The 13,568-nt window shown below is 40.0% G+C and overlaps 1 protein-coding gene across 2 annotated transcripts in view; it reads left to right on the top strand.

Moving 5' to 3' along the window:
• tsc22d2 (TSC22 domain family 2) overlaps positions 1-8,579 on the top strand; it is a 36,296-nt gene extending 27,717 nt beyond the window's left edge. For both annotated transcript variants that reach the window (XM_023280832.3, XM_023280831.3), the window contains 2 exons: positions 5,816-5,867; positions 6,136-8,579. In XM_023280832.3, the coding sequence (XP_023136600.1) occupies positions 5,816-5,867; positions 6,136-6,432 (349 nt within the window). In that variant the 3' untranslated portion in view covers positions 6,433-8,579. The remainder of the gene's footprint in view (positions 1-5,815; positions 5,868-6,135) is intronic.
• The last annotated feature ends 4,989 nt before the right edge of the window (positions 8,580-13,568 follow it).

Here is a 13,568-nt window from a genome sequence, read left to right as displayed (position 1 = left end):
GCGATTTGTGGAATTATTAGGGACCTTATTTATTTTGATGCATCATAGTATTTTAAATGAAACATTAAATCAAATGGAAAACACCTAAAAGATTAATCTATTATGACAATAATAGTAATTTGCAGGCCAGTAATTGGTTCCAGAATTTTATTAAAACAACGGGATGGACCTCCAAAATAAACTAGAATATTTAAATACTTAACATAGTTCTAAAATAAGTTAATCTCTGCTTGTTTTAGCAAGTTTTTTTTCCCCCCACAGTGGGTGTTTCTGTGGAAAAACTGGATTTGATCTGATTGATCTAACTAGATAGGTAAATATTAATGGTCACAGGTCCACTGTGGAGAACGCCCTCTTACAAAAATACTGGCTTCTTTGTTTTCAAAGAGCCATCATTAGTTGAGCAGAGTGTTGAGGGGCCTGCTTGGTTAGTTGCGGGGTCATGCAGTTATTTTGACCTTTTCCAGTAAGTTAAAAAGAGGATCTACTTTCAGTTCTCTTAACTGTTTACCAAAACATGCAACATTTCAAGATTCACTTTCGCACTGCAATCATCTATTAAAGGATAAGTTGGTTGGCGTAAAATAAATTGGCAACTACTTTGTTTTTCAAGCAAAAACAACATCTCTCTTGGTTCTGTTCTCAGATAACAGAATTTCTGCTTTTCTTTGTCATTTTTGACAGTAAATTAAAGTCTTATCGTTTTGAACAGTTGGTTGGACAAAACGAGCAAATAGAAGACATCACCATTGTCTCAAAGCAAATGACATCACATTTTCCAAATACTTTATAGACTAAACAGTTAATCATGGAAATAATCAGTAATAAAATAGTGATTAATTGTGGTTGCTTAGCATTTGGTGGACACTACAGTTTCATTTGCTAGATCACAACTACAAATGTTGATGAAAGCACAGTTCAGAGCTATGAGGCAATATTCTGGCAGCTTGTGAGCATTGCTGGCTCCTGAACAAAACTAGATTATTTGTTTATTTTTTCAGGAACAGTGCACATTAATCAGGATATTAATACATTTCAACTATTACCCCTTGGCCAGATGTTAACTTTGCCATTAAAACAACTACAGCATGTAAAGTAACTGGAAAAAGCAAACAAAAATAGGGTAGAAAGCTTTAAAAGTTTAGGCAAACAGCTTGTATAGCACAATATGTGCAATACAGACATTTAATGAGAATTGACATTTTGAAGCAACAGAATATCTTGATCAAATGGAAGCTACCAGTTGATTTCACTCGTAACAGTGCACTCATTGAGATCCTCAAGTAAAGTCATGACTGAAGTGCTGTTTCCTGAAGCTACTTTTAACTTGAGCTTGGTTTCGCTGCTACACGGAGCCTCTGCTGACCCCATCTGGTGCAGCAGCTCAACTACAGCTTTTAAAGCGCACTGAGTGAGGCTGAAGCCCGTGTTGGCATCGGAAAGAGAACAACAGCGAGTTGTCAGCGAGCAAACTCGTGTTGTCGCAGCCCCCGCCCTCCAGCTATTGTTTTGAAATCGAGTCATCGAGGAAGGGGTTGGGGGTCGTCGCCGTAAGGCTGCAGTCTAATTTATTCAGCTGCCTTCCCCCACGGTGAGTGTTTGTATGGTTTGGGATGAGGACGTGTGCCGGTGCATCTGTGCCCTAATGAAGAACACATTGGATTTCTGATGCTGTAAAACATCATGTGATAAAGTCAGAGAGATGGAGGAGACCGGTCTTTGCTCCTACATGTGTCTCATATGAAGCAGAATCTCAGAAAGTCAAGAAGAAGGAAGGAAGTTGTGAGCAGGTTTTAGCTCAGTGTCAAGCAAGACACATGCTGATGCTAGGAGAGCTGTCTGCAGCTAGTATCAGACCAAATAGGTTGTGGTTACAGGACTTCATAACCAACTCTCAGTGAGGAACCGTCCCAGCATGATGGTGGCTCTGACACAGATGTCTGGGTTTGGAGGCGCTGGCCTCAGGGCCGGAGGTGTCCAGAGCTGGAATGTGCCGACTTGTGGTCCTGGAGACTTTGTTGGGGGGGACGAGTGCATGTGTACGCTGCAGCAGTCTGCAGGGAAGGTCCATGTCGAGGTTAAAACAGCGAGTGGTCCTTATATAAACCACCACATGTCTTCCTCTTTCAATAAAATGTACAGTTTGCTTTGTTTTCCTTGGACACCAAATGGCAACAATTTTTTTGGTGCCTCCCAAAAATTCAGTTTAACTCCTCCGGAACGGATCTCGTTTGACACATGATTTAATTCAACCTGCCTGTCTTGTTTTTGTTTTTTTGGCTTTTTTTTTTTTGTTGATAAAAACACATTCCAGCCAAGCTCGTGGACATTCTTCCCTTTCACTGTCCCAGATGTGTAAATGTTCAGTTCAAAGGGAGGAATGTCTTCTCCTGGTGTTGTTTATCGGTGTTAAGATCACACATCCGAGCGAGGCGCATGCCGTGGAATGCAACTCATTTACCCCACTGTCACTGCTTCAGAGCGGAGCTCTGCTATGCATCATCTCAAAACTGCAGCTCAACTTTTTTTTTTTAGCTGCTTGGTAATTCAACAAAGAATTCAAATGAGCAGAAGCATTAGTCTCATTTGACCTCACATGTTTCATACTTCTGATTGCCCCAGGAAAGAAGGGGAGCCGAGGAAGGCGCTGCGTTACAAATTTGATTTCTTGCAAAGCACGTTGATGTATCTGGTGGATTCAGCATGAGTTTCTGTGATGCATAGATAATCATCTTTATGCCAATGTGACCATTAAATAATAAACCATGTCATGCCACTCTGGTTTTTGATGTCCCTCAACACTGAAATAGTCACATTGAAAGAGCAAATGTGTAGAAATGAAATTGCAAACGTCCTCTGGTTGTAGAGACTGAAGTGGCTAATTTCAAAAACATACTGTCACCAGTTGGCACTTGGACCAACAAAACCTCTTTGCCAGTTCATCTGAAGCTCTGCCTGCTTTTTAATTAATAGCCGAGCCTTTGAATAAGTCTTCCTGTGCCTCTAGAGTGGCAGTGTATAATTTTTGGCAGACTGTGGCAGTGAATAATGTAACTTGTGCATCAGGCTTCCCAGGAGTACATGAAGTGGAGGAGGGACTGGGGAGGAGGAGGCGGTGGCTTGAACTCCGCCTCCTGGTTTTTCTTCACCATGTGACCGAGCGGGGTTTTAAGAAACATTCCCCTCCTATAGTCAAACAAGCGTTTACACACTCAGTGGACAAGTAGTGAAGAAAACTTTTTGAGGAACCGGTAAAGATGCGCAGCAAAATGAGCTACAGCCTCCCCTGCTCTCCGGGAACCTCACCGCCACATTCAGGGCGAATGATGGCTTACAGGGCGAGATGCGTCAGGTAAATAACTTTATGCACAGTTTCTGCTGAAATGTAAAGTGTTACTATTTTATGTGTGGTCATTAGAATGTCGGCTTTAGCCATCATATCGTCTGTGCGTTAATATACTGGACTGTCAACCTCCCTGACGCACTTTTTCAACGTCTGTTAACTTTAAATGTAGGTGTTTGATGCGTGTTCCACATGGTTAGAATCTCATCTGCTCAGTGGCCATTTGTTGCCCCCCCCCCCCCCATGGTGAAGTATTTTGCCAGCAGCTGTTTGGTTTTCGGGTCGCCTTCTCTGCTTTAAGATTATGGCACAACAGCCTGTTGTTTTGTTGTTTTTACCCTCAGATGTGGCATTTGTTTGGTATGTGTTGCCCCTCGGGGCTATTCCGGCGCTGTACGTGCGCTCCGGCACGCAGGATGCAAATAATGGATGCACAGTGGGAGCTCTATGTGACGCTGTTGGTCACAGTTTGGCCATGCGTAATGCCTACTTTTTTTGTCACTTATCTATACAGCATTTGTACTGTAAAGGGTCACTTTTTCCAAATAAAAGAAATGTCAACTTTTTTCTCAGAATTTCAGGCTCCGTCATATTTACGCACGGAAAACGTCTCTTTTTGCAGCAATGTTTTTGTGTAAATCGAAATATGTAATGTATTTATATACTATATTTAATATAAATGGATGCGTTTCGTGTTCAGTTACTTTTTAAAAATAGAATCTTGCATTTCTGTAACGTCTGTGTATTTAATTGGTGTGTGATGGATCGCTTCGGAAAACGCTCATGTTTTAATTAGGTTTACGTCTCTCACATAGCGTTTTCTCATTCGATTAAACATCACAAATAGGTTTAAACTCCAATAAATCATCAGATCAGAGGCGGTCTGCACATTCTGTTCCCTCTGCTGCCTCACATTCAGCTCAGAGCACCGTCTAGCGGCTCCACCACGCTTCTGTTTTGCATCCATATCGGGCTGGGCGGCGAACGTGCGGCACGGCGTTTGTGCACAAATCTGTTCAGAACGAGTAAAAGTGAACCGCGTGGGTTTTATTCCGTGAAAGAAACGGCTTCGTTTTGTTGTATGAGGATCTGTAGCCTGGCCAAGTAAGTTGATTGTGTGTTTGAAGTGCTTTTTCTTTGCCTCCTCTCAGGAGGAAGAGGTTGGAAAACAAGATGTTGCTCTTCTCTAATGTGACCTAGAAACGTGTTTTGTGTTTTTTTTTTATTTTATTTAAACAATCAGAAGCTATGTGGATGGTTTGCATTTTACCAATCTGTGATAAATGTGTTTTTGTACTGGGGAGATTATACTGATAATGTAAACTGATCGCTGACGGCAGCATCAGCCCCACCCGGAACGCAACTCCTGCACGGAGCTACAATGCCAGTCTGTAATCGCTTTCGGTAAATGCACTGATAAAATCTACCAGGATCCGTATTTCAACCACCACCTGCATTGTTATCAGTGCTGCTTATCAGGGAAATATTTCACTGATTGATTACATGTTTTATTTTTAACAGTTCCAACAACATAAGATTTTGTCTTGGTCAACTTGTTTATATCCACACAGTCATGTTCATTTCAGCTGTTGAGTTGAACAATTTGATTTACTGATGGAGTGATGGTTGCCATATCCTGCTGATTTTACACTTGGTGGAGCTCTGTGTGTCTCCCACATCACTGCCGCCACATCAATAGTCCACATGTTCTCCAGAATTTAAAAAACAAAAACAAAAAAAACCTCATCACTGAAGCAATTTAGAGAGAAGTCCTCCTCCACTTGCACTGATGATGTCAGTGATGAAGGTCGAAGATACAACACGTTTTGTTGATTTTATGGCTTGATGCAGAATGTTTGTACAGTAAATATAATCAGGCAAGGTTGTAAAAATGGTATTGAAATGCAACTATTTTCCTCTTGATGCACATCATTAGAGCTAATTTTAAGGGGCCTGTTTGTGTAAGGAGCTCTTGGCTGATCACAAAGTGGAGCTTGTTCTGTTTTTCACAAGACCCCTTCACCTCTCACCTCATCAGTCTAGTAGTGTTTCACTGAAAGCTCTGGTTTGACTGTTGGCATGCTTTAAAGGAGCTGAAGACAGTGTCAGGCCTGTGACACATGTTAATGTACATACAGCGTTGCTTGCTATAGCTTCTAACAGCCCCCCTCTGCTTGGTTGACAGGGGTTAACAGTAAAATGTGTGGCTCTTGGATAAAATGTACTAGAAGTAGTATGTGTGTTTTGCTTTTTTAATATATATATTTGACTCCTAATCTGCACAACAGATATGTTTTTTTTTTCATTTCATGATTGATTCAGAAGTTCCAGCGAAATCTCTCTGGGCTTGTTTTTGACTTGGCAAACCAGATTTGACAGTTGGCAGTGAATGTGAAAGAGCTGATATCAATCCAAACTGTGTGGTATATGATTGGGTACATTGTAGTAACTCTTGTTCTTCTCTCTCCACAGTGCCTCTGGTGCTAGCGTCGTTGCCATCGATAACAAGATTGAGCAGGCGATGGTGAGTTTACCACAGAAATTTTAAGTTGCATAAGATGTGATGAGGCAGCATGTTGTCTGTGTGGTTTTATTGATAAGGAATCTCTTGAGAAAGCAGTTGCAGTGACACCTTGCTAGGCATGTTGCCAAAAATAGATGACACATTCCCACTTGCAGCTCTGTAATGACATTCGTTTTCTTTGATTGGGAACCAAATCTGTTGTGTTCAAAGCTATTTCTTGTGTGTCATTTCGTGTGCTAATTTTAGTCTTTTCTCCTTTGTCTCTCAGGACTTGGTGAAGAGCCACCTGATGTATGCTGTTCGTGAGGAAGTGGAGGTTCTGAAGGAGCAGATCAAGGAGCTGTACGAGAGAAACTCAGTGTTAGAGCGCGAGAACGCTGTGCTGAAGTCTCTGGCAAACTCAGATCAGCTCAGCCAGCTGTCCAGCCAGCTCAGCCAGGGCAGCAGCACGTCACCGCCGCTGCAGCAGCAACAACACCCGCACATCGCAAACAACACCCCCGCTCTGGCTCACCACGAGGGGACTCAGAGCGTCCCTCATCAGCCCAACATCACCTCGGCGTGATCCCCCTTTCCTTTACACACACAGTCAAACACACACCTCCCACAGACAGGAGTGGAAGAGCCTGTTAGTAAAGACAACAACTTCTACGGCCCCCTTAACCCCATAAAGCAAAAGGCTCGCTCTACGTTCAGTATGCTCCATTTGAGGACTAATCAACAACAGCAACATCTTTGTTTGCCACCAAGAGCCATGTTTCAATGTGTGCACAATGCCGTCACTGGGTCTTCGCATTAAGACATTTAACACCCCTTGCAAAGTCTTATTCTGGCCCTTTGTTTGGCTGCGAGAGAGCTGAAGGAGGAGGAGCAGGGGAGCCGGTGTGCACCATAAAACTGCATGTTGTTCTTGTACAGGAGACGGGATCCAAGGGCACAGAGAGCTGAATTTGTGGGGGCATCATGGTGGAAGGAAGTGGTGTAACCCTGTGAGGGAGCGGTGTTGTGTCGAGGGTCCTGTTAAACATCTGCCAGGGACTGTCCTTCCGGTGTCCACACCCTACATCACTCCAGGGCTGGAGGAGGCCAGAGTGCAGAGGGAGACGTGGGATAAAGGATTCGTCCTCCCTGAGCAGAGGAGGACGCCAGCGGGCGCCTCAGCTTGAGTGGAGCGAGTCGAGAGCCTTGGCTTGTTATATGCTGCATCAAAAGCTTGTGTTGTTTTCTCAGAGCCACCGTACTTTGACATGAATCATAATAAATTTTCATTAGTTCAGTTTTAGTATTTTGCATTTATTTATTTCAGGGCTGCTATTTTCATAATGTAAATGAACAATGTCATGGAGATACTTATTATAAACAAAAAAAAGAAACCTTTCTCTTTGGTCTTTTGGTATTTTAGAATCTGTCAGGTATTGAATTTGGTAGTTTCTTGCAACAAGTAGATCTCAATAAGTAGGCAATAAGTTCCATAATAGAATTTTTTCTTCTCATGAAATAGTGCTAACACTAAAGGCGAGCTTACATTAGGTGAAAATCCAGGTTGAATGTATATTTTGTAAAGTGTAAAGTATTAAGAGGTTGGAGGGTTTGTACAGGAGAAAGCCTGTTGTTAAGATACGAAATATGTAATGGGATGTTTCGATAAAGAAAACTCTTAATGTACTTTTTCTAGGCTTTCTTTGTCAGAACGAAAAATGGAAATGAATTTGGGGGTTTGGTTTTGGGGGAGGATGAAAAGCTGTGAAAAATTGTTCGACCTACTTTATAACCAAAGACGCAAAGCTGTGTAAGTCTTTTTTTTTTTTTTTCATTTTTAAATGCACACTTATATTTTTTTCTACTCTCTCCTTCCCTATATTTTTTGTTGCTGTTTTGCATGTTCTGCATGATCTATAATCAAACCACTTTCTTACCTCATGTTTTTATCCAGCACTCTTATTTTTCTGTCAACTTGTCAGTCTGTGAATGATAGTGAGAGGATTTATGAAAGGGAACAAAGAGCAGAGAGGGTGGAGTAAGTAGTTGATGGTAAGAATATAAAAAGAATGGAGAGGTATTTTTGTCAGATGGAGGGAATAGCCTTGTGCACAAAACAGAGTGAGAAAAGGAGCCATCTTTCTTGTTTTCATGTAAATGCTGTGTTAAATTTCATATGCAGAGAAAAGGGTTTGTTACTTTGCAGATTTTGATGAATGCAGCATTTACTTTTCAAATGTATTGTACCCACACTGCTTACAAAGAGAAAAAATTAACTAGACAGCAATATCTGCAACAAAACAAAACCATGGAATCTATAAACGTTTCACACTTTAAAGCTGGATCCCAGTCGATTGTGTCTGAGCATACTATGGGATGTCCTGTCTGTGTCACGTCTTTGTGCCTCCTCTGCCGATGCCTGCTGTCGTCAGGCGGTTCGGTTTTTTTCTCTGTGGCTTAGAAACAAACCAAATTGCTTGATAACTGTACAATCAGTCTTTTTTTTTTTGTAATCTTTTGGATTTCTTTTTTTTCCTTTTTTTTTGCAAATGGGCTTTTTTCTTTTCTTTTTTTTTTCTTTCATTTGAAGGAGATGCCGTGTACATGCCAAATGTACTGTATGAAAGTGATCACTGAGCCTTGGAGAAAATATCTTAACAATGCCCTTGTAATGTGCTGTTCAGACGATTTTAGTTTTCAGTCAAAAATAAATTACTGTTTTATTATGAGAAAGTTGTCATTTGTTTTTTATTCAACACACATAAACACAGAAATAAATTTTGTAAACTATAAAATGACAAAATGCTGAACATTTCACTTTTGAAATCACAAGCACACTTTATTAGTTAAACTGGAGTTTGCTGACAGAAAACCTGCTGGTTGGGCAAACATCCTGCACAGTAACAAATGTGAAGTTACAGGTTGTCAGTTGATCATGGATAGTGATGAAAACTTGGTCAAACTAAATGTTACTCAAGTTCATGAAGAATGTCTGACTAAAATATAGATTCAATGACATTGAGGTAACTCTGTAAACTCCATATCTTCGTATTCTGGCATTCTTTCAGATAAAAGCATTGTGAATAAACTTTTACTTTTAAATAATAAAGTTAATCAGAAGCAGAAATACTTTATTGAGATTCGAGGGGAAATTGCTCACTTTACAGTTGGTCCCATTCAAAGTCTTAGAAATGTAAACAGTACTACGTACATAGATAAACATAAATAGAAAAATATGTCCTAAAAATATAAACGTAAATAGGGTGTAAGAATAAAAGCAAAAATGTAAGTATACAGAATAATACATAGCGTGTTACACATACGTAGTTCTTGCACATTGAGTGTTACTGAAGAAGTAAAGTGAAGTGAAAAACTGAAGTGAAAAATTTGTTAACTAAAAAGTTAAGTTTGAGATCAGCACATTAAACCACATCATTGCTTTGTTAGTGAAAAGCTTTCAGCGATTGTATTTAAAATATATTTTTAAAAAATGAAAAATGTCTTTCATTTGTCTGTATTCTTATGCAATATTTGACTTTGTAATGTGAATAATCATTCACCCACTTACTCTGACCTCTGAGTCACAGTCATCTACGTGGAGGAAGTCAAATTTTCGTCCCCAGATTCCTCTGAAGTGCACGCAAAAAAAACTCTCCAGAATCAGATTGTTCATTCGGAGGAACTTATTCTTACAAAGAGGAAATGCTCCCTGCGTTCGCCTCGAGGAAGAAGCATTGAATCCTGCATGCACTCCAGTATGTGTGAACTGCTAGATGATGGCATCCTTAGTCACTCATCAGCTACCTGTCGTAAATTCCCCCACTTCTTCAGAAAGGTATTTATTTTCAAGGCACCGCAGCCATGTAACTTTCCATCGAATGCCAAACTGACGGATGATGTTTACATGTCAAAGATCTCTTGCTATAACAATGCTGTTGTTCTTTTCCTGTACTGAGTGATGAATTATTTGGTATTTTCATTTCTCATTAAATTTTGCAGCGTTCTAGCCTGCATCTCTCAAAGGAAACGGGTCTCTCAGTTCGCTTTTTTGTTCGTTTTAATGTCACAAACAAACCAGTCGTGGATCTCGTAGCTCTAAGATGTGAAGCTCTTATCGTCCCTCATGGTTTCTGTTGGTTCTTTCTCCAGGTACAGATGCAGTGTTGTGTTTGGCAAGGACTGGCATGTGTGTCAGGAAATGAAAAGGTTGTTGATGCTGATGTTCAGTTTCACCACAAATATTCTGCATAAAAGTAAGTGTGTATGTTTAAGTGCAGGTCTGAGGGAAAAACTAAAGCTTCTTCATGCAGCCAGTCACACCAACCAGAACATTTCTAGTATTTTCAGTGAAAATCCTGAAATCATTTTTGTTCTTTAGTCACGTTTGTGAACAAACAGCACAGATGACCTTATTCCTTCCATCTTTGTTTCTTTCAATCACAGCGACCTGTTGACACAAATCATTGCAGCGCTTTGCATAAACCCTGTGAACATTTATACCACAAACATCGAAGCTACAGACACAACAAGAGAACAGAAACAGAAAGGAGCATCTGTATGTTTCGTGCAACTTCATCAGCAGGGTCTTGCACTTATTTGCACTTGGCTGGAGAAAACTCCAGCTTTCTTGGAACACTGGTTTCTATGTTTACAGGTGCCAACATGTGGATCCAATCTTCCTTTTTATAAAGTTATGCGTAATCTAATCAACTATCATTTAGCTCCAGTGAAAGGTGGACCTCTGGCTCAGTTTTACCTCCAGTTTCTGGACTGACTTTTGGATGGCTTTTGATTTTCATCTGATCTGTTTTTTTGGGTTTTTTTTTTTCAGGATGTTCCTCCCTCAGTTAGGCATCAAACTCCCTGCTTGGAAATGATGAAACAATGTGTTGTACAACAAGAGACTTGAAAAATCTGACACATAGTTTCTACATTTTTTTTTTTTGCATGACCTAAATCTGTGTGACCCATATAAAGACCTCTATGAGTGTATCTCCCACACTTGTTTCAGGGTGTTGGATGGGCTGCCTGTTACCTGTCAGTCACAGTTTAAACCTCGTAAATTTTCTGACTACCATGCAACATGGCAGAGCAAACTTCAAAGGCAGCATCACGCTCCAGCTGGCACGTTGTTGCAAACTAAAAAACTGGATGGACCAGGCTTTGTGTCATGGTGACAGATCTTGGCATCCACATAGTTTCCTAACAGTGTGTGTGTTCATGCAGCAGCACGTTGCAGCTGAATCAGAGCAGCTGGTACAGTTGTGGTGAGGATGGGGAGTGTTTTCACCGTCACTATGAGCAAACGCACTTCAGCGAACGCAACACCATGAATGACGGGTGAAAGCTAAAACCAACATTTCCCCTCCCTATGATTTGAGTATTATCGTGTTCGGACGTGTTTGACTTCTGACACACATTTTTAATTACGAACCAATGTTCAGGTCACATATTAGACAGGTTTATACTAGAAAGTCTGCTTCACTTTAAAGGGAAATATTGAATTTCTTATATAACCATATTAACATAACTAATAGTAATGAGAGAAAAAAGATAGAAAATTTGAATTTGATTACACTAAACCTACACATGCAACCATTTGCTGACCCAAAGAACAAACTCTCCTCACTCGCTCTCTCTCTCTCTCTCTCTCTCTCTCTATAGATATATATGTATAAACACACGCACACACACACACAAACACAACTGCACAAGGGTTTTCTAATCATCAGTTAGTTTTTGACACCATTAGCTAACACAATGTAGCATTAGAACACAGGTGTGATGGTTGCTGGAAATGTTCCTCTGTACCCCTATGGAGATATTCCATTAAAAATCAGCCGTTTCCAGTTAGAATAGTCATTTACCACATTAACAATGTCAAGACTGTATTTCTGATTAATTTAATGTTATCTTCATTGAAAAGAAATGCTTTTCTTTCAAAATAAGGACATTTTAAGTGACCTCAAACTTTTGAACAGTAAGATCTATCTATCTATCTATCTATCTATCTATCTATCTATCTATCTATCTATCTATCTATCTATCTATCTATCTATCTATCTATCTATCTATCTATCTATCTATCTATCTATCTATCTATCTATCTATCTATCTATCTATCTATCTATCATCTGTCACAAGTTTGAACACAGCTTCTCATTTCTCATTCATTTGAATAGTCAGAAATTTGCATTTAAGAAGTTCAGTTATGTAATCTTTTGCCCCCAGGTGTTGTCTTCTTGTTTTTTCTTGACTAAAACTGATTTTTTGACTCTTAAAACACACGTTCTTAAGAAGTGATAATAAAAAAAAGAGGAAAAAAACATTACTCACACATACAAACCGGTGTATTGGAATGGAAAGAAATGACAGGAAGCAATAATACAAAGCAATACAAAGCAGTAATAATGCATGTCATTGTACATCTTCAGGGGTTTTACTTTTAACATTGTATGAGGTTTTGAATTCAAGACTACAGCAAAGTATTAGACAAATTTCCAGACAGTACCGAAATGAGAGCAGATTTCCCTCCTATCAGCAAAACATCCCCTGACAGTAACTGTGAGGAAGCAGGGAGTCTCTAGTGTCATATAATGTCATCCTGCACAGAGGAAGGAAGTCTTATTCAATCTCAGGATTGATTTGTTCTTCGAGGGAGCTGCCCACATTGTATGTATGTTTGCATGTGTATGTTATGCAATGAGACAATTACTCACCATTTAGTCATCCACAGCCACACCTTACAATTACTGGGGTTAAGATTTTATGCTACAGACAGAAACACTCTCCCGACTCACCACTGCCATCAAGCGATACACACCGTTATCTTGTGTACATTGTGTTACTGTGTCACACAGTGTAAGGCTGTGATGCCATCATGTGGGTATACAGAGCAGCTGACGTCACTGTCAGTCCATTGCTGTTCAAATATCAAATTCACCACAGGTAATCACAGTCAGAAACACACAATAAACACACTCTGATGAGAGGTTTTACACTTTTCACTGTGGATGATATTTAGCTTCTATCCAGTGAAGTGATGGTTTCATCAGATGGCTGTATGTGGGACAGAATTTAGCCCAGAAGTACAATATATAGCAGTGCAATAAATAAGATGAGAATTTTTTTTCTATCCCTCAGTCTGGGAAATGTAGGGGCTACAGCAGCAAACAAGAAAGAAAAGATAAAAATAGAAATATAGAAATATAATAAAGACTACGTACACCTTAGATGGTTGAGTAAGATTTTGTCACACCATTTATACCATGTTATCTACACCTTTTCATATTTCTGACTATATTCGAGCACGAGAGAAATGTTTAAAGTTATTGTAGTAAATGTTGGATTTTAGAATTCATTTCTTGATTTGTCAGTCACAACAAAAATTGGGAGTTCTTTCAACCTCAACTTCAATCAGCACATCTCGACTCCTGCTTTCTAATCAGCGCTCTCCAAAGACACTGCTGAACAGCTCATCCTCACCCTCATCTTCCCCTGCCTGGCCTACAGCAGCTCACTATTCCTTCACCTTAAGGATGCTGCAGTTGCCTATTTACAGCCTATTCAAAACTCAGCAGCAAGACACATCAGTCCAGTCATTCCTGAATTGACACCGGCTCCTCATTCGTCGCAGAATTCAATTTAAGATTCTCTAGATTACATTTTGGTACTTTTAACCCTTCATTCTGCACCTCAATCCCTCAGATAAAAGAATCTGCT

Source organism: Amphiprion ocellaris, chromosome 2, assembly GCF_022539595.1.
Source record: "Amphiprion ocellaris isolate individual 3 ecotype Okinawa chromosome 2, ASM2253959v1, whole genome shotgun sequence".
Lineage (NCBI taxonomy): Eukaryota > Metazoa > Chordata > Actinopteri > Pomacentridae > Amphiprion > Amphiprion ocellaris.
Note: the sequence above shows the minus strand (reverse complement) of the source record. Positions and strands in the feature narration are given on the sequence as shown.